Consider the following 27,468-nt stretch of genomic DNA (forward strand, 5'->3'; position numbering starts at 1 on the left):
TTGCACTATATATTTAATAAAAAGTTCTTGAATGAAATGAGTGTATAATAAATATTGTGAGACAAGGATAATTTTTTCTCCTAAATATATAACTATTACTTGTATAGAAGTGACCAATTTAGGGTTAATAGTTACTCTTTTTTCAAAAGTAACCCATTTCAACTTGAAAAGTCACCTCTTTTAACTTAAACGTAACTCATTTTAACTAAAAGCAATGCTTTGAGAATAAATTTCAAATAATAGTAATTGGCCTGTAAATATGTAATAATAGACAATTTTAATATTTATATATGTTTGAGGAATGTTTTTCCACGATAATTCCAACTTCAACAGTTTCACTTTTCATAATCTCAATACCAAGTTATTCTAAAATAGTTTCAACTTTCAACTATTGGAGACGTCTCAAAAATTATTCCGGTGCGACTTGTTCTTGATTAAACAAGTAATTTCTCACACACTCTCTCTCTCTTTCCATTTCACAGTGCATGGCCTAAAACGATTCCTTTTCCCAAAGTTACCATTGTTCCCTGTTCATCACCTATATTTTCTATAACCAGCCAATATTTTCTATAACCAGTCATGCACTCGATGCATGCAAAAGCATGTCGAAAATTAAATTAATTGTTAAATACATCTAATAAATCATGAATTTTTATGTTTTTAATCAGTTTATCCCACTAAATCAGGAATTTTAAATGATATCTTTTTGCTTTGTCTTTATTATCTTTTTATTTTTTTAATTAATTAAGTACTTACATTTTTCTTTTTATTTTTACTTTTTACTTTTTCTATTTTTTTTATATTCCACCTCTATTGTGATATATAATAGAGATTCCCTACTCATCACCTAGATTCTCTAAAATTCCTTGCTCGGCTGCTCATGAACTTCAACGGCTTAAAGTATAACCCGTTCTCTTTACTCTTCAACCAAATTCAACCACAAAACCTTAACTCGGCAATGACAACATCGACCTTCAATAATATATCAACTAAAATCGATTACCGTCAACCTCGCTCAAACCTAGAAAAAAATGAGCAATCTCTAATATAAAAATGCAAGTCTGAATGGGGGTTACTAAACACAGCCTCACTTTACTAACGCAGCCCAAAAAACCCTTATAATCAAATTCTTTATATAAAAACTCTTCTCTCTCTCTCTCTCTCAAAATATTCTCTCCTCCTCCTTTCTAACTGTTAGAGGAAAAAACTTCATAGACGACCTAATTCACAAATTTTAATCTGATACTCAATGGACGATAATTTTGACTCAAGCGAATTTCAATCTAATTGTTGTTCATTTTTTTCGTCATTATGCATTATCGGGCGATTATTATTAGAGATGGCAATATCCAGTGGACCACCCGATCACCCGGTCCATCCGTCTTAATGGACGGGTGAAAAACCCGGTTTAAACGGATGGTGAACGGGTGACAGATTAACGGAGCGGGTGATGGATCGGATTCGGGTGGACAATTTTCATCCATCACCTGACCCATTAATCCGACCCATCACCCGTTTATTTAAAAAAACATTTTTTAGTCTAATCCTCAAGGCCCAGCTAAATTTCCAAATCAAAAGCCCAATGCCCAACCTAATTTTCCTAATTTCTGTATGCGAATTACTGTGATTTTAAACTTAATTTGAATTGTGGTTGTGAATCTATGATTTTGTCGGTTGAAACTTTATTTTTCTGAAATTTTATGGTTAGCATTATTTTGAGGTAATTTCACCCGATTATAACCCGATCCATCCGTTCACCCGAAAGTAAATGGATGGATGGTTCGGGTGGTGATTTGTCCGGGTGATGGATGGATCGGGTGGTGAGGATGGTTGCGGGTGATGGATGCGAGTGATGCTCCACCCGCCCGAACCCGATCCATTTACATCTCTAATTATTATGCATCGATTTGCCTTATTTCATGCAATCTGCATGAAACCAAATAGACTGTTTCGTTCAATATGCACGAAATAGTTTATTCTGTTTCATGCAGATTGCACGAAACAGTCTATTCTGTTTCATGCAGATTGCACGAAACAGTCTATTCTGTTTCCTACAGATTGCACGAAATAGTAAATTTAAACCTTCAATAATTTTCACAGTTTTCTTCCAAATTGTAACTCGCAATTTGCTGTTTGCTGTTTTGAAACCACGAAAATGGAGAAAGGAGGAAGAGAAATCAGTGAATTTGTTGTTTCTTATGGAGAAATCACTCGAAAATGGAGGAATAATTATAAATTAAATTGGTACAACGAAAAAAGCCAGAGAAACGGTAGAGGGAGAAACTAGGCAGAAATTGGTAGATGGTGTACTCCCTCTTTTTGGTTCTTTGTATCTAGTTTGTTAGGTGGGATAACTTGAATTCTTACATGTCAGATGTGGGAAAGAAAGAAGAAAGAGTATATTTGAAAGAAGCCCCTATAATTGGGTTACTTAGACATAATCCTCATTAGGAATGAGGATTATAAAAAGCCCATGATCTGGAATTATTTTGATCAATTTTTCCTATATTTAAAACAAATTTTAAAATAAATCTAAATAGATATGGCATCAACTTCTTTTCTCATACATTAATAGAAATAAAAGTCAAGTTTTAAGTTATTATATTTATTAAAAATTACTTTAAATTTAAAGTGAAAAGAAGAATGGGTATGTAATTAAGTAACTAACTTGGTCACTAAGTTAATTTCTTTGTTAGTTATGTTTGCCCAGGTCAAATAAGATAACAGTTACATAAGTAGACAAAATGATGATGATGAAGGATTTGAACCTTTAAAATTCCAGGACTAAGTTTGCTTGGACCCCTAGATGAGAAACAACCCATGATCGGAGCAGGCTTTGTTCCCAATGAAGTATTTGTTGTAGTGAATGACGCAGTAGGATTCCTGTCACATGCAATGTAATTATTATTATTATTAGCCCAAATCGAAATTAAAGTATATAGTTAAGAGTTAATAATAGATCTTGCCTTGTGGAGTTGATATAGCCAAAAAGAGTTTCGCTATCCTTGTAATTAATAATAACAGTTGGGAGAAGATGAACTTGGCCCTGTAAAATGCGTGATCCAGCTTCTCGTCACTTGCTAAGATTAGACCGGCAGCGCCAAGTTGTCTAGCATACACGCTATCAATAGTATCCATTGCGGTCTGTAATGAATAGTATAAACACACTAAAATCTTTCCTTTGACCTTGGCGGATCCAGAGCTGAACTTCCACACCATAAACTAGATCCATAATACGTATCAGACAAAAAAGTTACATGTTTGATATCAAACAAATTCAAATACAAGTATAATGGAACAAATAACTAATATTTATGAATTTCGGAATCTAATTTTTCATAATGGTTTGTAGCTGGCTTATATTATATTATCGACTGATAATATTAATGTATAAGATAGGATATAAAGCAAAAAGAAGGAGATTAGCTAACTTACGCATCAGTGATATTAGAGTTAGGAAGATGAGCTTCTGCACCATTGATTAATGGGTAGAATTATCATCGATCGGCCTAAAGGTTCAACAAATCGTTTACCCTACAATAGTTAAATCAAAGATATTAGAGTAGTTAGGAGCACAATTCTATATATATATGAATTTCAACAAATTCGACCATATATAAGGTTCGTTGACGTATGAAGTAGGTTGTATAACGTAGGGTAGGATTAATTTAATTTACTGTAAAAAGTTGATGTGATAGAAATAATTGGTGTACTATTTTACTGAGGAGGGTTAATTAGGTCATTCAAAGGTAGAAAGAAAACCGAGATAGTGCTTGAAAAATGAAGCTCTTGCATGAATTTCATAATAGAAGTATATATATATATTAATAATATATATATATATATATATATATATATATAATATATATATAATATATATAGTGTGTGTGTGTGTGTGTGTGTGTGTGTGTGTGTGTGTGTGTGTGGTGTGTGTGGTTGTGTGTGTGGTTGTCACAAACATAAACATGTATGTACCTTGATCTTTAGATGGTTTCCTAAAATGATGTAGGAAGAAATCTCTCTGTCTACAGTTGATGCAGCAACAGTTAACACCCATGGGGCTGTGTTTTCAACTGTTTGTGGTGAGGGTCCAGTATTTGATGCAGAAGCGACTACGAGAATATCATTCTTCATAGCATGAAAAGTACTAATTGCAACAGCATCCTTTGTATATTCCACAAATTCATTTGGTCCCATGGACAAATTAATGATATCTACGCCATCATCCATAGCAGCTTCAAAAGCAGCCAACATATCCATTTCACTAGTGATAGCTTTTTCATCAGGGACTAGAGATTTCCATATTATTTTATAGGCTGCCACACGTGATTTTGGTGCCGTTCCTTTTGCAGTCCCATTTGCTAGTCCATGACAGCTAACTCCAGGGACAAAATTACCTCCAGCTGTTGATAGTGTATGAGTGCCATGACCATTGATATCATCTCTAGGGCTCAACGTATCATTAAAGCTCACGTTCATTGACTTAGCTTGTATCATAACACCTTTGTAAAAGTATCTCCCTCCTATCAACTTCCTTAAATACGTATACGACAAGTATATTAATACATCTCAATATTAATTGCACAACTTAATTTACCCAAGCGTAGTATCTCTTGTGAGTCAAGATTGTGAGGTACAAAATCTTACCACTATACCAAAACTAAGATTTGCTTGGTTTCTCGTTGTTTAACACAACTTTGAATTGTAATTATATATTAATTTTTCAAACTAATAAGCTAAATTGAAACCACTAACTTATTGCATTTGAATGCTGGATCATGCTCATTTGCACACGCTCCTTTAAACTTTTTGGGAATAGGGCCAAAGCTTTTGTCAGAAAAGCTCTCACTTTCCGGCCAAACACCTGTGCCAAAACATATGTTAATAATTGTTAGGAGGAAATTGTTATTAACAGGAAGTTAAAAACCCGTAAATGACTGATTATTTGAGTATATACATTTCATTTTATTTTTTTACAAAAACAATTAGTAATCAAAGATTCTGAATCTTTTTTAATTGTAAAGTGAAATATATTTCTTCATTATTAAGTTGTTGTTATGAAGTTGATAGAATCCCCTTATTTAACAAATTGTTAAGTACCAAACAAGTTTGACAATTTTTTTTTTTTACTTTTGTTGATTCACCTAACAAGTGTACATCGAAGTAAGTAGTGATTCTTGCACATCCGAAATACTATTTTCACATCCAAAACCTATATTTGCACATCTAAATACAATGTCTGCACATCCATAAATTATGTTCCCATATCCAAGATGCATATTTGCACATGCAAAACCTATATTTCACATTTGGATTGCGGATTTGCACATACAAGAAGTATGCTTACACATCCAAAACGTATGTTTGCATAAGCAAAGACTATTTCTACATGGAAACAACATATTGCACATCCAAGACTATATTTGCACGTCTAAAATCATGCTTGACATCCATAATGTGTGTTTACGTACACATCCAATGATTAGGTATGCACATCTAAAGAGTATGTGTACTCATCTAAAATTAAACTTGCACATCAAAACTTATACTTGCACATTCAAAGCGTGTGTTTGCACAACCGAAAATTTTAGTTGCCAAAAAAAGGCAAAACAAAGTATTACAATGTTTTTGGTACCAAACAGTGTGTATATAGCCTTTTTCAAACCAATATATGGACGTACCCAACTGACATATCCTTATACGAGTCCCCAAGTGATTTCCTATCATTGTTACCCAGAAAACAATATGCCCAAATGATATTCATTTTAGTAACTTATTTATTTCTATTAGATTGTTCTATATTCTCCATTAGTAGCACTCTCAAATATAGAAGGAAAAATTGACCTTCCCGATCCAAACTGTGGTTGGTGTTCAGTTTTAAAGGTACAACTTTTAATTATCTTAAAGTGGTCTCAATTTTTTGGGAGTATGCTCTCAAAACGGTTCTTTAAAGCTTAAAAGGTTATTTGAACGAATATTCATCTGATGACCAATTTCGCAAGTTAACTTATTTGAAATACCGTTTTGGGAAGAAACTCGCACAAAGTTGGGAGCTTTGATATAAACAATAGATCTTTCAAAATGAACGAACTGTTGTTGATTTTTTTCAATATGAAAAGATGGGTAAGAAAACGCCAAAAAAACTTGTCAGTTCCAAAAGGGAAAAGCAAAAAAAAACTTGCCACTATCAATATTTGCTATGATCATGCCATCTCCGTAGTTTGCTTTCTCCCATATCGAATCTTTGGATTCTGGTGCCTCTTTTGGCGGATAATGTAATCCCAAGAAATCCAGTGATTGAGTTGTTGCCATCTTAAGATTTCTATTTTCGAAAATCGATGCAACATTAGGATGTTCTGCAAGAAAATCACCAAGTAAAATATACATATCCTCACAAATCTATTATTTTATTTATTAGAAAAGATAATTAGTCTGAATACCAACCCCTACTAGGCTACTAGCATGCAGAGCACATTAACACAGAGGTTGGGTACAAGTCGAAAGATACCAAGTCTAAAGGCACATTGCCACTACAAGTGAATGCCCTAATATATTGTTGGGATGAGGATTCGAACCCTTGGAAAATGTCCTAAAATTCGAGGTGGTACTCGACTGAGTTACCACCTCTTCCTCATACCCTCATAAATCTATAATTATACAAAAATTTAATTCCATGCATTACTAGTATTACTATGTATTATTATTTTATTACTATTATATATAACTTTTAGTAATGATAATGATAATAATAATGATAATAATAATAATAATATAATAATGATAATAATATTCAAGTCATGTACATTGATGTTTTTTCAAAAGTTCTCAAATTTTATTGTTGATTTGAGTTTGTTTCCTCTAATTGCTTCTATAATACCTCTCATGATTGATTTAAATTGAATTTAGCAGGCTACTTATAATACTAAGATGCATCTTTCTTTAGAAATCTCATTTTCTAAGTTACTCTAAAGGTAACTGCGCTTGGGTAGGAGTAGTCTTAGGATGGGTTACAACCGAGGATGTTTATCATGATGCACAAAAGTGATGACAAAATGTGCCGTAAGAACTTGTCTTTGTTTGTAGGACACTTGTTGGCCCAAGATACGCATTGGTTAATGATAAACTCGACTCCAAGGTTAGTTGCCTAGTCGAGGAGGATGCTGGAGCTATATAATGTGTGGTCGAATATGTTATTAGTGATCAGACTGGGGCTAACCACATGTTGTTGGGACGACATGTGAAGTCCTAATTGAAACGAGGTCGTTGCTTGCCTGAAGTGGGGTATTTAAAATCCCTCATGATTATTGTTTTAAAAGACATTTAGCGGACTACTTATACTAATAAAATATATATTTCTTTTAGAGAGTTCATTTCCTAAATTACTCCAAAGTCAAGCCTGCTTGGCTGGGAGTAGTCTTCAGAAGGGTGACCTTTTATGAAATTTATCAGGGTGTACTTAAGGAAAAGTACATCGGAAGAACTTGTGTTGGTATGGGAGGATAATTTTGGTCTTAGATTTGCATTAGTGAAGATAGAATCGAGCCCGTTTAGGGTCAGAGTGTTACAAGACTTACAACTTCTCAATTATCTATTGAATTTAGTTCACATACGTTGATGTTCTTTTCCCAGTTTATGGAGTATATTGAAAATCATATGTTGACTGCATCTGCTTTGTAATTGTTGGAATTGATGGACATATAGGTTTTCGAGAAGAGTTGAAGGGATAATTTATTGAATTAAAAGAATGTTGAAATACGTGATTTTAGGCGTGTTTTTTTTAATAAAAAGGGAAGAAGAAAAAGCCATTGTCTCATGCAAATGTTCTCTATTGTAATGCAAAACAGAAGGGTTAAGCATGACACTTGTTATTTACTCTTTTTGCCAATTTCAGGAAAGGAATAGAGAGAGCTTATGCCAGACAATTGTTCTCTACCACTAAGCATAAACAAGGATTCTATCTATAGCTCTATAAACTTTGTAGAGCGCTTAGCAGAAAAATGGTATGCTCCGAATATGTTTTATAAAACCTATTCTCTTTGCCCTTTATTATAATAGTGTTTGAAAAAGGTTTAAAGAGTACTGTTTCTTAATAACATACTGAATTCACTTTCCCATTCTTAAGTATTAGGTAAACCTTCACTTAATTTTACAAACATTAAAAAAAATTATACATCATCTATATAAAAGAGGAACATTACAGGAGCATGAATAATACCAAATAGGATTGTCATGTTTTTTTTTAAATAGAGTTCTATAGTATATCCTCCGTTCCCAAAAGGATTTGCCATATCTTCTTTTCATGTGTGCCAATGTAAAATATGTATCATTAATATCTTTAGTTATATATTAGTAAAGATTGTCAAATTTTGATTTTCGTAATTTAGTAACTCAGATGAATCAAACAATGCCTTATAAGACTATAATTTTTTATATATCGGAAAGAATTTAGATTTGCAAAGATGGGATGAATGAATTTAGGAAAAAAGAACGGTAGAAAAAAAATGTCAAGATAAAAAATCAATATTCTTCACAAAACAGACTCACCAAGATTCGAATTATATACCGGTTGATGAAAAACCCGTTATCTTACCAACTACTCAACTTTATTTTTAACTAGTATATTCGTAGTTACTAGGTTAAGTACTAAATTTCGGGGGCCCTCTAGTACCAGGGCCTTATGCGGTCGCCCATCCTACACCTTCCAAGAACCTCCTTTGAGGTTAACAAGCACATATTGTCGCACAACATTGGTTTAACTTTAGTTCTCCATTTAGTTTCTCTAGCTACTATTTTGCCTATCTCTTAGTAATTTTGTTTCAGCTGATGTCGAAATAAAAAACAATTTTGCATCTTCAATTTCTTATCAACACTTTGTGATGAACCACACCACTAAAACATAAAATTGAGGTAAGTAATCTCATATTTTTGGCTGAACAAATTTATCCATTATGTTACAAAACCAATCATTCTTGAATAATTGAAGATTAAAGCAAAAATAATTATTGAAGAAAATAGAAGTTGAGTGTGAAAGCTAATTAAAATAAAAACCTAGGGTGTGTGGTTGGATAGAAAATATTTCCAACATCTAGCGAAAAACTCAATCATTCTAATTTTCCTTTAATTTATTTGGTTGATGACTTTCCTTTGAACTCATTTTCCAGTGTTTATGTTGTGTTATTGTTTAATAGAGTGGGGGAAAGTGTGGCTTCCCTTGCCTCCCTAGGGAAAGTAATTTTCTACCCTTGGACAATGAAGTTTAACCCATAATTTCCCTTTGTTGATCCCACCAAAGCAAATAGAGGGAAATAATTTTCCTAAAAAAGACTTTCCTCACAGCCGAACGCACCCCTAATGAGAATTGAGGAATAATTGATCAAGTGGGAGCACTGAAGTAACACAAAAATAATAATTTGGGTACCCTAGTAGTCTATAAATATAAAAATGGGGTCTATTGCCTAACCCTTATCGTGCCTCTTTTGATCAAGTAACTCGGTAGGGTATTTTCGGACACCTCTATTAAGCATGGTAAATAATTTCTCTTGAACTTTATTAGGAATGTTACGGATAATAAAGTAATATAGATTCCTAATACTAATTATATACTTATTGAAAGTATTCCTAAGATACTAATATATTGCTAAAGTTATTATCATCATTTTACTATCTGTAATATTTCTAATAAAACTTTAATGTTTAACCAAGAAATGAGAACAAAACGCGAGCGAGCGTGGTGAACTAATTAAGAAATCTAAATTTGAACAAAAACATTAATATTAATCTGTATCATATGTCTTACTTGCAAGTTCATTGGCCTCCTCTTCATTTAAAGTTGCAGCGAAGCCATTAAAAATCTTGTTATAAGAATATATCATCCTTTCGGAAGGATTAGAATCACTGTTACATAGATTCATGAATATAAATATAAATGTACTCATTAAGAAAAAGAGAAATTAAAGAAGTAATAAAAAACATATAAAAGAAGTAATAAGAAACATATATTTAAGAAGTTGTATCTCATACCTCCTTAATACTGAGGAAATCAATTCATGGTGCGAGTTTGTAATAATTTCAGAACTAGATGATAAACGAGGTTCCGCATGGTGAGATCCTAAGTAGATAATGTAGTGCTACATATGAAAAATATCAACAAAATTACAATCAACATTTTCAATATATACTAGCCTTATTATATGGATTTCATTTCTTTTAGGGGTATATGGATTTCATAGTCACATTGATAATTGTAATTTACTCCCTCCGTTTCCTAAAAATCTTCCTTGTTACTGTTCCTACAAATACCAAGGAGGATCTAGTTGTGTGGGATGTGGGATGGGTAAAGTAGGAGAGAGAGGGGTTAAAATAAATAAACAAATAAAAAGGGGTTAAAGTAGGAGAGAGAAAGGTAGTAAAATTGAATTAATAATGTAATGGTGGACCATATGATATGGACATGAGAGGGTAAAAAGGGAAAAAAAATTCCAAATAAGGAATAAAGTAAAAGAGCGAAGATCTTTTGAAAACGCACTTAAACGGAAAGAGATAAGATCTTTAGGAAACAGATGGAGTAAATTAGTAATGTGACAACTAATTTAAGTAGAATAATTTTGTTTTTAAATGATTTATGATTAATAAAATCATGTTTATCATTAAGAAATTAAGATGGCCAGATTGAGAACTTACCTTAGGGTAAGCAAAGATAGGTACTTGCTGCAATGAAGAAAGAAGAACTAGTGATAAAAAAATAATTTAAAAGCTTTAGAATTTTCATTATTAAAATTATGTATATTTGATTTTCTTATCGTCTACCTTAAACTCTTTCCTCTCTTTATCTTTTCTTTTTTACTCGAGCTCAAATGAGAAAGCTTGATAATTGTATGTAGTTTTCTTGATTCAAATCAGAGAGATAGTAATACACTTTTTTAAAGAGTATATAGTTCTATAATTAGTTCTCTATAAAAAGAAAGGTTCCAAATTTAGAGAAGGAATAGTTCTCCATTCTTTGAATATTTAGATCCAAAGATTAATTACAAGTGTATCGCTCTTACACTGCGAAGAGCTTTTCAAATACTTTTTTCAAAATTTTTATCCGAATTATTCTCCTTGTTGATTATATATATTTCTTTTCATATTTTGGTGCAAATAGATTTATTGTACATGAAACATTGGATTGTTTTTAGAAGGTTATGTGACTAGTGGTTTGTCCTTAAAAATTGATATACTTTTCACAAATTATTGGGTGTAATTGTTATTGCATATAACAATCAAAAAATCAATTTTTTTTTGGTAAAAAGAAACTTATTTGAATAGTTATGTCATCATTTGTTAGAGTCTTATGTCGTTATATACGTGTGAGATTTTGTTACACAGTAAGTTATGGTGTAACATGTTACACCCAAAATATATTATGTTACGCATCTAATTAATGGGAAAAAAATTTCATTTTGGGTTCGATATATATAATGAGTACATTAAGAGATTTATTAGAGGTATGTTAGCTACATTTTCTTTCCTATATTTAACTTATTAAGATCAATTTAAATCTAATATCCACTTATTAATAAGCAAAGCTTGGATGGTAGACCCGGATACATAATGATGTAGGTGCAGCTGGAGTTAAACTACATATAGCTGACACATAAAACACATAAGATTATTTACAGATTGCAGTGAAAAGAACTTCTTCCCCCACACAAATAGAACTCGTGCAATTTGAATTAGTAATTACCCAATTAATAAAAAAAAGAACTACATATTCCATTATTTTCGTTGTTGTTAAAATCTTGAAATACCTTCCTAAATCACATATCTTTCGTATTTGCTTCCCCATTAAAAAAAAATTGCTCCTATTCCACGTTTTGCATTATCTCCTCACTTTTTGAAGAGGAAAAAGCTAAAATTGATAAAACCCTAAAGGTAAGCAAACTTATTCTGAATTTTTTTGCGCTATAAAGCAATAAAATTTTTGCCACATGTTAAGCATCCACAATTTAGATTTGAAGTTTTAGTCATCTATATTTGGTGAGCATTAATGCATAATAAAGTTGTTTTTTTTACTATTTTGATTATTGTCACGCGTGTAATATAAATTTGAAGGCTCAATATAATTTTACTCAAGATTTAAAAAATTGAAAATTAAAACCTAATTAACTAATGTTACCATAATCTATACTTGAAATTTAAGTTTAAAGAAAAGGAAAATTAAAAGGAGGTCTATCTTTCAGTATGTTCCTCAAAAAAATATTAATTTTATCATAAAATATAATGAAATGAAGTGTATCCAATAAGGCAAAAATTAATTTGGGTTAATAAAGAAAGTTGCGTACTTGTTTTAGCGGCACCTATTTCGTGACCTTTGCTCCCTTTTAATTAATCACTTTACTTTAGGGAGAACCACATATTAAGTCTAAAAATGAGAGAGAAAAACTAAAAAGGTGGAGGGATAAATTTAAGGTGGTTTATAAAATTAGAAAGGGGGTCACACGGATGAAGAAAGAGAAGAAAGTAAAAGGGACAAGTTTCAATAAAAAAAATGAAAAAGCAACCAATGCGTAGATTCAAAAGAAATGGCTAATAAAAAGAAAAGTGTTATATTAAATAGGAAATAAGGTACTATTAGACTAAAATAAATTTGAATACTTATTAGATTAACGTTATCGGAATGACTAATAAACTAAAAGGAATTTCACCGCCTCGTTAATTAGATGATTCAAACTTTATGCTATTGTGATCAAAGTTAATAACACAAAATTTCGATTTTGCAAAGTAATTTTAGTCAGATTTTCAGCCTTATATAGATAAATAGCGTGATTTTTTGGCCTTCCATATTTAGCCGAATATATACATTTTGTAAATTGAGAATACTAATTAAAATTTTAATCTCTCTATATATAGTAGATATAAAAGCATTTACACATCAAAAATTGACTAGACAAATTTAATAATTAGGTTTATTTTTCAATTAGCTCGATAAGCACAACAAGTGGGAAAAAATATTGAACATAAAGTAATAAAATTTCTGGCGAAATAGAATGAACATACTTATGGTACATATTGATTTATACACGTTTTGATGTAAATAACAATTTTCTATTTCATAATAATAGTTGTGATTTACACGTTTAGTATTTAGATATTTCTATGTAAATAATACTTGGTCTGCTACACAATTAATGCAACATCTTGCTTTCAGAGTATCCAATGCATTAATTTTAATAGTATTATTATTAATACATATTAGTAAAAACTACGTATAGACAACAAAATTTTGAAACAAATCTTTCATGACTATATTAATTCTTTATATTAATCGAAATTGTTTTTTTAGAAATTATTTGTTTACGATTCTTCATATCAAAGTGTATATTAACGGACAAATTATTTCAAAACCTTCACGAAGTGTATATTGTAGTGGTGGTCTGGTGTAAGGTAGTAGCAGCGGTGTAAGACAACAATAGAGGGAATTGTAGTGGGACAACAAGAAGTGGGAGTGAAAACGGTTGAACAACTAAGTGCCACTAGTCGTACAAACAATACGTAGGCAGGGTGATAACTTTTTGAATCAACATTTTAAAAAAAAAAAAATTGGTATACACCACGATAATAACTACAAAAGCTAGCCCGAACTCTTACAGTATTAACACTTGCACATGAAGATTGATTTTTTATCTATGATATCAGAATTTATGATTTAGTATTTGGATTGACAATCTTATTAAACAAAAACTTCCCATCCATTATGTATAGGTAAAAAAACTTGTTAGTTATGTAAGGAAATCAGTAGAAACTCATTTTTTGTAACTCTAAAAACTGGTTTTGTTCGAACTAAATTTTTGTTACTAAAAAAAGATTGGCTTTTTGCATAATAATTTCATAATGAGAAGGAGAAGAAGGGGCAAAAAGGAAAAGAGGAGAGGGAAAGTTTGAGAGTACTTTATTGTGTTTTGTACTTTTGTTCATCTACTTTGGTCCTTGATGGTGTGATAATGTGAGGTGTGTACTTGTTTGATGGAGAGATGATGCATATAAACCTGGTTTATGTTGGGAATACTTATTAGATTAAAAAATGAAAAAGAAACCAATGTGTAGATTCAAAAGAAATGGCTAAAAAGAAAAGTGTTAGGTTAAATAGGAAATAAGGTACTATTAGACCAAAATGAATTCGAATACTTATTAGATTAACGTTATCGGAGTCACTAATAAACTAAAAGGAATTTCAACGCCTCTTTAATTAGATGATTCAAACTTTATGCTATTGTAATCAAAGTTAATAACGCAAAATTTCAATTTGCAAAGTAATTTTAGTCGGAATGTCAGCCTTATATAGATAGATAGCGTGATTTTTTGGCCTCCCATTTTTAGCCGAATATATACATTGTGTAAATTGAGAATACTATTTAAAATTATGATTTTATGATTTTTTTTTCGGCAATTCAAAATTTTTATTGGCTACCAAAATTTACATATAGTCTTGATTTTCTGCTCCTACTGTGAGCCTTTGAAGGTGCAATTTGACTTTCCACTTGAAACCACTGACCATGTCTATTTATCCCTAATAATTGAAGCAATGGTCTCCAAACATTATCAGCATACTCACATTGGAAGAATAAGTGGCTAACTGATTCCAAATCTCTCTCACACAAGTAACAGGTTCTGTTGCATTTAATGTTCCAGTGAATCAATCTATCAGTGGTATATAGCCTATTTTGGAATGTAAGCCACAATATGAATTTGCTTTTTGGAGTAGCCTTGTTGTTACTTATAAGCCTCCTCCATTCAACTGTCTCTGCATTGCCCAGAAGCATGTTATACAAACTTTAATGCTATATTGACCCTACCTAACCACATCATCCTAGCCTCTAAGATCATTCAATAGTTCTCTGCTGTCTATTATCTTCCTAAGAAGCCAATAAGTGTTACTAGTGATAGTAACACTTTTTATAGACCCCCTTGTGATATAGTATGCATTTACCCATCTCATCCACAATTTATCAGACTTGAAGGCCAGAGCCCACAAGAGCTTCGAAATAGCTGCCTTGTTCTATAACTGCATACTATCATATTCCAACCTCTAGCTTTCTTTGGCTTATAGAACTGAGCCCAGGCCACAAGAGCTTTATTAGAGGGATTGACAGCACCTGTCCATAAGAATCTGCAACATATTCTCTCAACAGCCTTAATTACTTTTTTTGAGAGAGGAAATATATGTCCCCAGTAGTTTTGCATACTACTCAATATGGTTCTGATCAATTGTAATCTTCCAGCATAAGAGAGAAGGTGAGCCATCTAGCTTTGTGCTCTCTCAGTTATTTTCTCAATCAAAGGTCTACATTGAGCAAAGTTTAATTTCCTAGAAGTTAAAGGAACTCCCAGATATTTGAATGGGAGCACTCCTACTGGCAATTGAACAATATCACCCAAGTTTGCAGCTTTTGCTTGTGAAACTCCTGCCACATATATACTATTTTTCTCTATACTAGCAGAAAGGCCTGAAGCTTGAGAGAAAGCTTGCAAAACATTCATGATTTTAACAACGGAACTCATATCAGCTCTAGCAAATAAGAGTAGATCATCTGCAAACATTAAATAAGTAAGATGATTTTTTTCACACTTAGGGTGAAAATTGAAGTCAGGGTTTAACTTGAGTCTCCCCAAGCACCTACTCAAGTAATCCATGCAAATTTCAAACAGAAAAGGTGAGAAAGGGTCTCCCTGTCTCAATCCTTTTTTTGCTTTAAAAGCCTTAGTGGGAATACCATTGATTAACAATGAATATGAAACACTTTTAACACAAACCATTATCCACCTAATGCACTTTTGAGGAAAGCCTAACTCCCATAACATGGTCTCAAGGAAAGACCACTCCACAGAATCATAGGCTTTTCTAATATCCACCTTGATTACACATCTAGGAGAAATTTGAGTTCTCCCATAACCTCTGATTAGCTCTGTAGCTAATATAATATTGTTTGTAATATGTCTCCCTGGGATGAACCCAGATTGGGCTTGATTGACCACCTCACCAACTACCTTGTGAAGTTTATGCAAGTTGTTGATCGAGATAATTTGCATCGATCATTTGGAGGTAAAGTTGTTGTGTTTGGTGCCTTGTTAGTAATTTTTCTTTCTTCTCCTAATACTATTTGATTCCACCCGTTAATCACCCGATCCATCCGTTTAACCGATTACAAATGGATGGATGGATTCAGGTGGAGATGGATGGGGTGATGGATGGATCGGGTGAAGTGGTGGTGGTGCGGGTGATGGATGCGGGTGACGCTCCACCCGCCCCGAACCCGATCCATTTACATCTCTATTTGGTGGTGATTTAAGATAGATTTTGCCTGTTATACCCAAGGGTACAAGGCAAGACATAGTATTTGCGACCTTAAACTCTTTGTTTCTATGGTATTCATGTAAAGTTTTTAAGCTTACACGCAATATGAGACTTCAATCATGTTCTTCTTCGTCTATGCTAATGAAATAAGGGACTTCCACTAGTAGAATAAATGCTATTTGCTGTGGTGATATTGCTGCGGTTTTGCCCATACGCAGCAATATATCACGTAAAAAGAAAAAGAAAAATATAAAATAAAGATATGCTGCGGTTTCGGCCAAAAACCGCAGCAATATGGTATCAACAAATATTTTATGAAAAATGTTGACTTTTTGACCAGGATATATTGCTGCGGTTTCCGGCAAAAATCGCAGCAATATATTAAAAAAACATTATTTTAATATATTGCTGCGGTTCTTTAAAAAAACCGCAGCAATACCTTTAAAATTAAATAAATCGCTTCTCTTACTTCTACCCATCTCACTTTTTCAGCCATTTAGGGTTTTTTCACCCTTTACTTATCTCTCTCTCTGAGCCGCTTTAGACTTTTATCCCATATACTCTCTCTCCTCACCACTCTCTCACACGCCATTTATTCATCTCCTCTCTCCTCTCTCCTCTCTCACCCTCTCTCCTCTCTCACCTCTCTCCTCTTACCTCTCACCGGCGCCATTTATCCACCGTTCGTTAATTCTTTCCACCGTCCATTTTCGTTGGTCTCAATCTTCGCCACGAGTAACAAGGTTTTTTCCGTCGTTCTCCATATCTGTTTATTTTTTTTTTCGTTTTTATTTTTTGATTTTCGTTTTTGATTTTTGTTTTCCGGATCTCCAATCTATTTTTTCGTTTTTTTGGTTTATTTTTCGTTTTTCTTTTTGATTTTCGTTCTCAGATCTGTTTTTTCGTTTTTTATTTTCGTGTTTTATTTTCGTTTTTGATCTTGATTTTCGTTCTCCATATCTCAAATCTATTTATTCGTTTTTGTTTTTGATTTTCGTTATCCAGATCTATTTATTCGTTTTTGTTTTTGATTTTCGTTTTGGTTTTGGTTTCGTTCTCCAGATCTCCCACCGGCGTTGATTTTCGTTCGCCAGATCTTCGAAGTGAACGAAACGAGATGCCGACGAAGCCGCCAAGCTAATATTGATTAGTTTTGTGTTAATTCTCTATAATGCTGTTTTTTCATTTTCCATTCTCTGTGAGCGAATAAGAAGCCACTCTCCTCATATTTTCCATTTTTTCTTTCATATTTAATTTTTAATTTTTTGTTAACTCTGTAATGCTGTTTTCATGTGGTGGGTTTGTAAAATATTATTTTTATTGAATATATAGATGTTTAGGTTCGATTAGTTTTGTGTTGTTATTCTACAACAATAGTTTAGTAATTATTTGTGTATCAGAATACTACTTTTGATGAGTTGTATGATTTTGGTTGTCTATAATTTGCCTTAAATATTTTTGCTGTTTTTTTAGTTACTATAATTTTGGTTTTTTATATTCTGTCTTAAATATATTGTAATAATATATTTCAATTTGAATTTTTTATGTCTTTGAATTTTGTATAATAATTTTTTGTTATTAGTTTCAATAAGTTCTGTTTTATTTGCTTTTAACCTTTTTGTCTTTCAAATTTGATGGCAAAATACAAAAAAAAAATTTTTTTTTTTTACCTGTACAGACCCTATTGCTGCGGTTTTACTTAAAAAATCGCAGCAATATGTCTATTTTTTATTATTAAATATAGCATATTGCTGCGGTTTTACCTAAAAACTGCAGCAATATGCTTTCTAAATCTGATTTAAAATAAATATATTGCTGCGGTTTGGCATAAAAACCGCAGCAATATTTGTCAATATTGCTGCGGTTTAAAACCGCAGCAATATAATTAATACCTATTGCTGCGCCCTTAATTGCTGCACGCCCAAAAACGCAGCAATAGGGCACTTTTTAACCGCAGCAAATAGCATTTATTCTACTAGTGTTCTCAGAATGGATACTGAGTGTTGGTGATGGCAGAGCTGGAGGGCCCAATGATGGAGAAGTCGATACTGAAATCACTGAAGATATTCTTATAGACGGTGGAGATGACCCCATATCATCAATTGTCGACATCACATACCCTTCACTCACTGATCACCTTTGGGAAGCCAAATACTTCCAAGAAAGAGCAATTTTAGCTCCAACTAATGAAATAGTTCAGAAGGTAAATGATCATGTGTTGTCCACAAATCCAAGTGATAAGGAATTTTACTTGAGTTGTGATGCAATTAGTAAAGATGAAGGGAACTTAGGGGCTCATGATATATATTCTACCGAATTCTTAGACACAATAAAGTGTTCGGGCCTACCAAATCATAGTATTAAGTTAAAAGTTGGTGCAACGATCATGTTGCTTCGTAATATTGATTAGACATCTGGATTGTGTAATGGCACGAGGCTGGTAGTGAAGCATTTAGGCAATTGAGTTATCGAAGCTACTGTCATTTCGGGGAGCGATGTTGGTGACAAGGTATTCATCCCACGAATGACACTAACACCGTCTGACTCAACAAAATTTCCTATCAGATTTCAAAGACGGCAATTTCCTTTAACTGTGTGTTTTGCCACGACAATAAACAAAAGTCAAGGACAATCATTGTCGCATGTCGGGTTGTATTTACCAAGGCCTGTTTTCAGTCATGGTCAGTTATATGTCGCTATTTCCCAAGTCACGAGCAATAAATGACTTAAAATTCTTATTTGTGATAAAGAGAATAATGTGTGCAAAGCAACTACAAATGTTCTTTATAAGGAAGTGTTCCAAAATATATAACTTCATACAGATTTTTGTAATTTTTGTTATTATAACTTTTACTTATTCTTTCATTAGAAAATTTGTTGTCTACTATTCGTTTCATTGGAAATTTTGTCTTATTAAGTAAATCCCTTCCCGTGCATTTTTGCACGGGTCCAAAAACTAGTAATTTGTATAAAGGCATAGTAAGCGTTATTAGTAGCCATACATGTTTCTATTGGTCCGCAAAAAAGTGAATGCAGAGTTATGAAAAAAAAAACAAGAGTTTGTCTTGTAAAAGATCGCCTATTTTAAAATTAAAATTAGATAATGGTAAGTCCAATTTTAAAAAGAGAATTAGCCTAATTATGAGTACTAGGTTAATTTCTTTCCGTAACTATTTTAATCCATTTTTGAAGAAACAAACATACGTTTTCCTCGGAAAAAAAAACATAAACATAAATAAGTTTAAAAGTGAAGCACTAGTTGAGCATGTGACACCATATCCTGATAAGTAAGTTGGAATAGTAAGTGATAAGGATTAAACAGTGAATGTTTAATGGCAACATAATTTATACATGAGTACGTACATACTATATATAGCCTGAGATCGAATCATTTGCTACAGCTAATATAATCAGCTAACAGCTAACAAATATCTACTAATTGCCAAACATCTAACAACTATCAGTACGTATATTATAAGCTTAAATATTTTGTGGGTTGGGTTGAACTTGTTGGGCTCCAAAGGGTGAACCCAAATCCAGTCCCAAAATGTTTAGACTTGAAAATTCGAATTCCATTCCAGTCCAAATGTTTTCCGCTCTAGTGCAATCGGACAAGTTTGGATTACACTTTAGACTTTTCAAGAGGCTAGAAATTTTTTTAATATGAAGACTTTGGTTGTTTCATTTTGTAGCCGGGTAGAAATAAGAAGCATGTTGAAAAACTAAAGATGGTATATGAAAATATTATTTAATCCATATATAATAGTAAAATACAATTTTAAAATCATTCAAAAGTATTTCCTAGGGATTATGAAGTATATATAGGCAGATGATGTTTCTTTTGATTTGTGTTTTTCCTTTTAAAATTCTTTTTTTTTTTTTTGGTAAACTAGGGAATAATCATAGCTTAAATAGACATATGGTTGGTAATTGCTACACACACTAATACATGGAATAATAAGTGACAAGGATTAAACAATGAATGTCGTGGATATGTGTTCTTTATTTACAAATAACACTTTTAAGTTCTATTTCTCAAACATATATAGATTTAGCTTTTATATTCTTAATTTTTATATGATTATTCTTATATATGGGTGTGTTTTCCGGCATGACTGAAACTAATGGTAATGTGGGTGTAGTCGAAAATCAAGTGATTTTTCTTCCAAATGATCTCAATTTGCAAGAGAAAATAGAATAACATATATATTCAATGTACATGTTTTTATTTTAGTGTCAATTATAGCGAAGTAATATTTTTTTTATCATTTGTAAATCAAGTGACTTTGAAGAGGGAGGAAGAGAAAGGAGAGAGAAAATAAATAGGTACTATTTTTTTTTGCTGTTTTATTTAATTTTTTAATTCATTAAAATGCCTAAAATTAACAATGTTAAGCATAATGTAACAAAAATTAGTTTTAGGTCCTTAACCGTACCTTTTCAAAGTTGAAGTCCTTAACCCTATCTTTTGGCAAAGTTGAGGTCTTTAGTTTTAGCTTAACTCAGATAATGCCTATATCATCAAATACTAATGATTTGTATAAAGGCATAGTAATCGTTATTAGTAGCCATACATGTTTCTATTGGTCCGCAAAAAAGTGAATGCAGAGTTATGAAATCAAAAAAACAAGAGTTTGTCTTGTAAAAGATCGCCTATTTTAAAATTAAAATTAGATAATGGTAAGTCCAATATTAAAAAGAGAATTAGCCTTATTATGACTAGGTTAATTTCTTTCCGTGACTAGTTTAATTTATTTATTTTTGAAGAAACAAACATACGTTTTCCTCGGAAAAAAAAAACATAAACATAAACAAGTTTAAAAGTGAAGCACTAGTTGAGCATGTGATACCATATCCTGATAAGTAAGTTGGAAGAGTAAGTGATAAGGATTAAACAGTGATGTTTAATGGCAACATAATTTATACATGAGTACGTACATACTATATATAGCCTGAGATCGAATCATTTGCTACAACATAAAAAATGATTCTCATAAAATATTTAATTAGGACGGATCTTAGAAGTAGCTTTATTTAGTTAATTTCTCATACATATTATAGATTAGAACTCTGTATATCATCTGTACGGTACGGTATAGAAAAATTAAAGCTAGTTTTAAGTTTTAACCATGTAGCATTTTTGCAACTGTATTCCCCACATCGATTATTATCTTTCCAGTCTCCAAAAACCCTGAAAGCCATTTCTGCTCGGTATAGGAATTGGAAGTGCCGACGTTGAGGCACTTGTTCCAAAGATAATCACTCCTTTGATGCATTTCAGTAGATCGTTTCTTAAACTTAGCGAAATCAGAGAGCAGATCATGAACAATCAAATCGTTACATGTCTTACCCATCCGTATGAGCTGCCTACAACATTTATCCCCAAATGAACTGTAAAGAATTCGTCGTTTCTAATAATCTCGACGCCGCAGTCTAACGTTATTCTCGACGCACAAATTGCCAATGCTGGGTCTCTAGAAGGAGATGGAGCATACGTTATGTCGGATTCGGCTACCGTGACATTGTGATTTACTTCCATAGAAATTGGGTCTGCTTGCAATGGGCACAGGTTGATGGTTACCATTAGTATAATGACTACGAATACTAGAGATGACCCCATCAATTTTGACATTTTGTGAATTTTTTCACTTGGAGATTGTTATTTTTGTGAATTTGGTTCCACAATTTATAGCATAGATTTTGAATGACACTGATTTTTATTCTTTTTTTTCTGGTTTCATTTTGGCCATAACGCCCCATTTTTAATAAGTCATAACTCATACATTTATTAGTTGTCTTTTTTTTTCCATCTTTCTTGGTTTTCTGTTTCCATTTTCTTACCTCCCATAACTCTTAATAAATGTTGTATCGAGGGATACAATTCAGTGTGTATCCGACCTTAGTTCTCCCCGATCAGAAGCCCTTTTTCCAAGAAAGACTGATTTAAATGAAACATCAAAAATTCGGGCCGACTCTGAGAAAAAAAAAATTAAACTGATGCTTGCATTAAATTAGATCACCAGAGTGAGTGGAACTTCCAAGTTTCAAGTTTCTTCCATAGCGACTAGAAATTACTCATCATAAAGTATCTTAGTAGTTGGTACGAAACAGGGAGTACTCGAAAGACATAAAACATTCAAACCAATAGCTATATCCTTAGCTGATTTTGATTTGCTAGGCTATCCGCAAGCCTAATACCTTTTCATTTCTATTCTTTTTCCATAATTTTGTAATTAACTAGTTATTATTCCCGGGCTACGCCCCGGGTGAGAAAAAAAATTCATTTGTTAATATTATAATTTAAGATGATAACACTAAATGATATTTGGTCTAATGGTTAAGACTTTAGTATATCTTATTGAGGTCTTGAGATCAAATCCTATACTATGCAATTTCTAATCTTTTTTATTGTTATGGATTACATGGAGTAAAACTCCCTTAGGGAGAGCGCCACGTGGCACCGTTTCTTGTTCGCGCACGCCTTTTAATATATTAGTATAGATTAATTTACTTGTTTATTTGCTCATTGACTCAACTAATCAACTCTTTGGCCTTCATTTCGTTATCCTGGATTGCTTCTCAATTTTCTAGTTTCTTCAATTTATTTTTTTGGTACAAATACATTTGTATTTGTAGTATCATTTTGGGTGCTATTTAGGAGATTGTTATTGATACAGTTGTCAATTTGTCATCTTTTATAATTATATGTCTAACTCTGACAAGTTTGTATTTATACACATATTACCCTCTAATATAATATTTTTAGTGTGGTTTGTGAGGTATATGAGTTACATATTATACTTTTAGAATATTTCGGTTTAATCACTTGATAATTATTTTTAGTGTTTGAAAGATAAATTTGTGTCTATGTTAATTATTTAATGATAACCTAGTTAATTAAGAGTTTGAAAAGATGAACTAAATTCGAGTATTACTAAATCTGCAGGACTGATGTAGTATTTTGGTCGTATTTCACCATCCGGAGTCAAAACGAGGCGATTCAAGTGGCTATGGAAACCTGAGATGAAAACCTACAACTTTGGAGAAGCAAGCAAGAGCTAAGTCAGCTGTTTAGTAGGTCGAAATTACATTATAGAGAAGCAACCCATATACATATACAATTACAAAATGAAAGAAGTAGGAGTCTAGGAGAGAATAAAAAGAAAATAAAGAAAAGAAACAAAAGAAACCTATTCACTAGGGGAAAAAACAGAAAGGGCTGCGCAGGAAGGGCTGCGCTTTTCGTAAAAGCGCAGCCCTACTAGTGAAGGGCTGCGCTTTTTTTAAAAAGTGCAGCCCAACTAAGCAGAAGGGCTGCGCTTTTTTAAAAGCGCAACCCTACTAAGTGAAGGGCTGCGCTTTTTTAAAAAGCGCAACCCTTCTGCTATGTAGGGCTGCGCTTTTTTAAAAAAGCGCAGCCCTTCCTGAAAAAATTTGAAATTTCGAAATCGCGGGCTTTGAAATATTGAGCGGGGATTCGTCAAATATATTATCCCTCATTCTCTCTCCTCTCTCACGTCCCTCATTTTAGTGAATTTTTAAGTTTTTGTAAAGTTTTTTCATTTTAGTGATTTGCATAACGTAAATTATGCAATTTTATGATTTTAGTTGACTTGTGAGTGATTGTTATAATCACATTTTTGGTATTTATATCTGAAACCCCCTTTGATTTGTAAGTGAATTTGTAATTTAGAATGGGAAGGGGGTAAAATAGGCATTTCAGAAAAGGACACCATTGCTCACCCCTTCCCTTATATAATAGAGATAATTAAGTGAGAAGATGGGCTAAGCCAAATGTTGCAAACGAAATAAACAACACGGAGAATACAAACAAAAGGGATTTTTAGACCCTAAGAGAAGGAGAGCAATTTAAATATGCGGAGACAAATACATAAGCGAAGAGAGCCAAAGGAGGAGGTAGTACGCGGCATTGGGAAGGCAAGAGCGGTGATGAGCATGTGCCAAAAAGGATGGCGATATTTCAGCCCGAAAATTCGTCCCTAATGAGTTTTCTCTACTTTCTTTTATCTCTTTTCTTGAGAATCTTTATAGTAAACCTGGGTATACCATGCTCATGGTACACCTAAGGCTATTTTCGCCAAATGAGCAAAATGGGCAAATGAGCAAAATGAGCAAAATGAGCAAAATGAGCAAATGAGCAAATTAAGCAAATGATCAAATGAGCAAATGAGTAAAATGAGCAGATGAGCAAGTATTTCTACTCATTTAAGAAAATGAGCAAACTTGGTGCAAATGAGCAGTTACGAAAACGAACTAATTACAGTGAGCAAAAAAGAAAATGAAGAAAGAGATGAAATGAATAAAAAAAAAAGACTAGAGCAAGTATAAGAGTTGACTAAGCAGCAATAATCATCCAACACAAATTATGAAATGAGCACATAATCTTCAATCATTCTAAATAAGCATAGATGCTTGACTCATTTGAACATTAGAATTCAAAATTATTGCAGAATACATTTGCTCATTCCTACAATGATAATTCAAAATCAGCACCCATAATTTTGTTCATGTCCTGATCATGTAAAACAACCAAAAACATCTGGTTTATGCAATACGAATAACTGAGGGAAATGAGAAAAACAACAACAACAAAATAAATGGAAAAACATAATCAGATCTGGGTCGTGGGTCTTCATCATCGTCGTGGATGGGTTGTGGGTTTCTTCAGTCGCCTCATCATCATCATCTCGATCCGCTCATCATCATCTCATCGTTCATCTCGCGAATTTCAGATCTGGAATTTTTTTTTCGCGAATTTCAGATCTCCATTGTTGTGTTTGGAAGGTTTGGAAGGAGGAGAGAGAGAAGAATTGAAAATCAGATTTTTCTGGTGAGCAAGAATTGAGAGAAATGAGCGAGAAAAAGAATTGGATTCAATTTTTGTTTTGCTTTTTGTCATTTATTGCCCCGAAATTACCAGCGTGCCCCTTAACTTGCAATTAATTACAAAATGCCCCTAGGTGTACCATGAGTGGACTCCCTTCTTTTCGTTACATGTCGAATTTATAGTAGTTTTACACTAGTAGGAACATGTAACTGACTATTGATATATGGGTTTATGAGATTACGTGTTTTTTTGTGTTACAAACGATTAGTTTCTTTTGGGTATTTATACAAGGTTTATTATCTGGTTTTTGATTCATGTTTATTAATTTAGTTTGATCACCTAAATTATTTCATGTTTCCATTGCTAGATTAATTGTAGTTTTAATTAGGTTGCAGCTTTCTGGTCTAATTATAATTACTAGAATCTTGTGTAATAATTGAATTCAATTAGTTGCAGCTTACCGGCAAGTTTGAGTTCGGTTGGTTGGTGTTTCTAATGCTGTCAAGTTGATAATTTGATACATGCTTTCATGGTTGGATTAATTTAGCTTGATTAGGATAAAATTTTCGTGCTTTCACGGGATTTAGCGAGTCAGAAAGATAAAGCTAGTAATCTACTTGCTTTCAAGGGATTATATAGTTAACCAATCTATAATAGGCTAATCGAATGAGTCAATTATTATACCCAATATCTGTAGAAAGTTACATGTCTCCTATTAGTTTCTTAGTTATATTCTAAAACCGAATTTATATCCTCCAATTTATATATATTCATATTTTAGTTCAACAATTTTAGTATAGAAGTGATATCCAAACCCCCATATTTATATAATAATAGTCATTTATATAAGTAAACAATTAGTTTAAGATAATAATGCAGTCTCTATATGTTCGACCCTTACTTTCCTTATCTATTTGTTAGAGTGAATGAGTGATTTATAAATTTAATTTTGTTCCGGAAACGACACGCATCAGATTTTGGCGCCGTTGTCGGGGACTGTATGATTTATTATTTTAGACTATTGTTTAATTATTATTATTATTATTATTATTATTATTATTATCTATCTAGCTATTTGTTTAATTCTAGATTTTTGTTGCTTGATCTACTATTTATATTTAAATTTTTTGTTGCAAAAGATAAGTTCCTAGTGCTCCACAAACGAATTCTACTTACCATCTTTTCCACCGGACCTTCACAATCAACTGCAGAGAGTTTTTTATTGCTAATTGGTACCCCTAGGTACCTAAAAGGCAATTGCTCCTTAGAAAAGCCAGAACTGCTGAATTCTATTTGCTTCATCTTCATTAATGCCACTGCAGTAAAGAGCTGATTTGGCATTATTGGCCTGTAGCCCTGATGTTTCAGAGAAGAGTTTCAGACCTTGTAACAATAGGTAAGCTGAATGAGCTTCCCCTTTGCAGAACATGAGTAAGTCATCTGCAAAGCAAAAATTATTTAAATTCAATGAAGCACACCCCTTCATGAATTTAAAACCTTGCATTCCCCCTATATATTGTAAAATTCTGGTTAGATAATCCATACAAATCACAAACAGCAATGGGGACATTGGGTCCCCTTGCCTTAATCCCTTTTTTGCAGAAAAGAACCCTTCAGTACTCCCTTTAATCAGCAATGTAAACTTGGGTGTTGTAATACAACTCATAATGCATCTGATGAAATGAGGGGGAAAATGAAGAGCCTGAAGTAACTCTTCTATGAATTTCCATTCTACTGAGTCATAGGCCTTCCTGAGGTCTATCTTCATCATAATCCCTCTCTCTTGATTCTGCCTTTTATTGAATCTCTTAACAAGGTCCTGACATAACAGGATATTGCTATAATACTTCTCCCTTTTATAAATGCACCTTGATTGGGTGAAATCAACTCTGGCAAGATGGAGCTAAGCCTGAAACAAATCAATTTTGTGATGGCTTTGTAAATCACTGAGCAGCAGGCAATGGGCCTGTAGTCCCCAACTCCAGCAGGACATTTGATTTTAGGAATTAAAGTGATGGCTGTCACATTTAATTCCTGTAACATTCTCCCAGTCCTGAAGAAATCTTGTATAGCTGCTATTACCTCTTGGCCTATAATATCCCAGCTTTTCTTGAAGAAGAAACTGGAGTAACCATCAATTCCTGGAGCCTTCTCATTAGTGATGGAAAAAATGGCCTGATTTATCTCTCTGGCATCAAAGGTCAAATCTAACCATTGTTGTTGTTCTGTGCTTAACACTTTCCCTTGTTGGACAATTCTATTATCCACCTTCCTTGTATCACCACTA

At 32.7% G+C, this 27,468-nt stretch overlaps 1 protein-coding gene and 1 pseudogene across 1 annotated transcript in view; one reads left to right on the forward strand and one right to left on the reverse strand.

The window, feature by feature from the left end:
- The window catches only part of LOC125496459 (subtilisin-like protease SBT5.4), a 20,130-nt gene extending 4,551 nt beyond the window's left edge, over positions 1-15,579 (reverse strand). Inside the window, exons 1-10 of the mRNA XM_057393938.1 lie at positions 15,327-15,579; positions 15,052-15,134; positions 10,021-10,127; positions 9,797-9,894; positions 6,183-6,356; positions 4,756-4,864; positions 3,976-4,534; positions 3,041-3,144; positions 2,769-2,883; positions 1,218-1,220 (exon numbers count right to left, since the gene is read on the reverse strand). Of these exons, the coding sequence (XP_057249921.1) occupies positions 1,218-1,220; positions 2,769-2,883; positions 3,041-3,144; positions 3,976-4,534; positions 4,756-4,864; positions 6,183-6,356; positions 9,797-9,894; positions 10,021-10,127; positions 15,052-15,134; positions 15,327-15,579 (1,605 nt within the window). The remainder of the gene's footprint in view (positions 1-1,217; positions 1,221-2,768; positions 2,884-3,040; positions 3,145-3,975; positions 4,535-4,755; positions 4,865-6,182; positions 6,357-9,796; positions 9,895-10,020; positions 10,128-15,051; positions 15,135-15,326) is intronic.
- Positions 15,580-15,972: 393 nt separating this feature from the next.
- On the forward strand, positions 15,973-19,145 carry LOC130591046 (uncharacterized; annotated as a pseudogene).
- Positions 19,146-27,468: the final 8,323 nt, after the last annotated feature.

The sequence above is a fragment of the Beta vulgaris genome, chromosome 4 (genome assembly GCF_026745355.1).
Source record: "Beta vulgaris subsp. vulgaris cultivar EL10 chromosome 4, EL10.2, whole genome shotgun sequence".
In the NCBI taxonomy this organism is placed as follows: Eukaryota; Viridiplantae; Streptophyta; class Magnoliopsida; order Caryophyllales; family Amaranthaceae; genus Beta; species Beta vulgaris.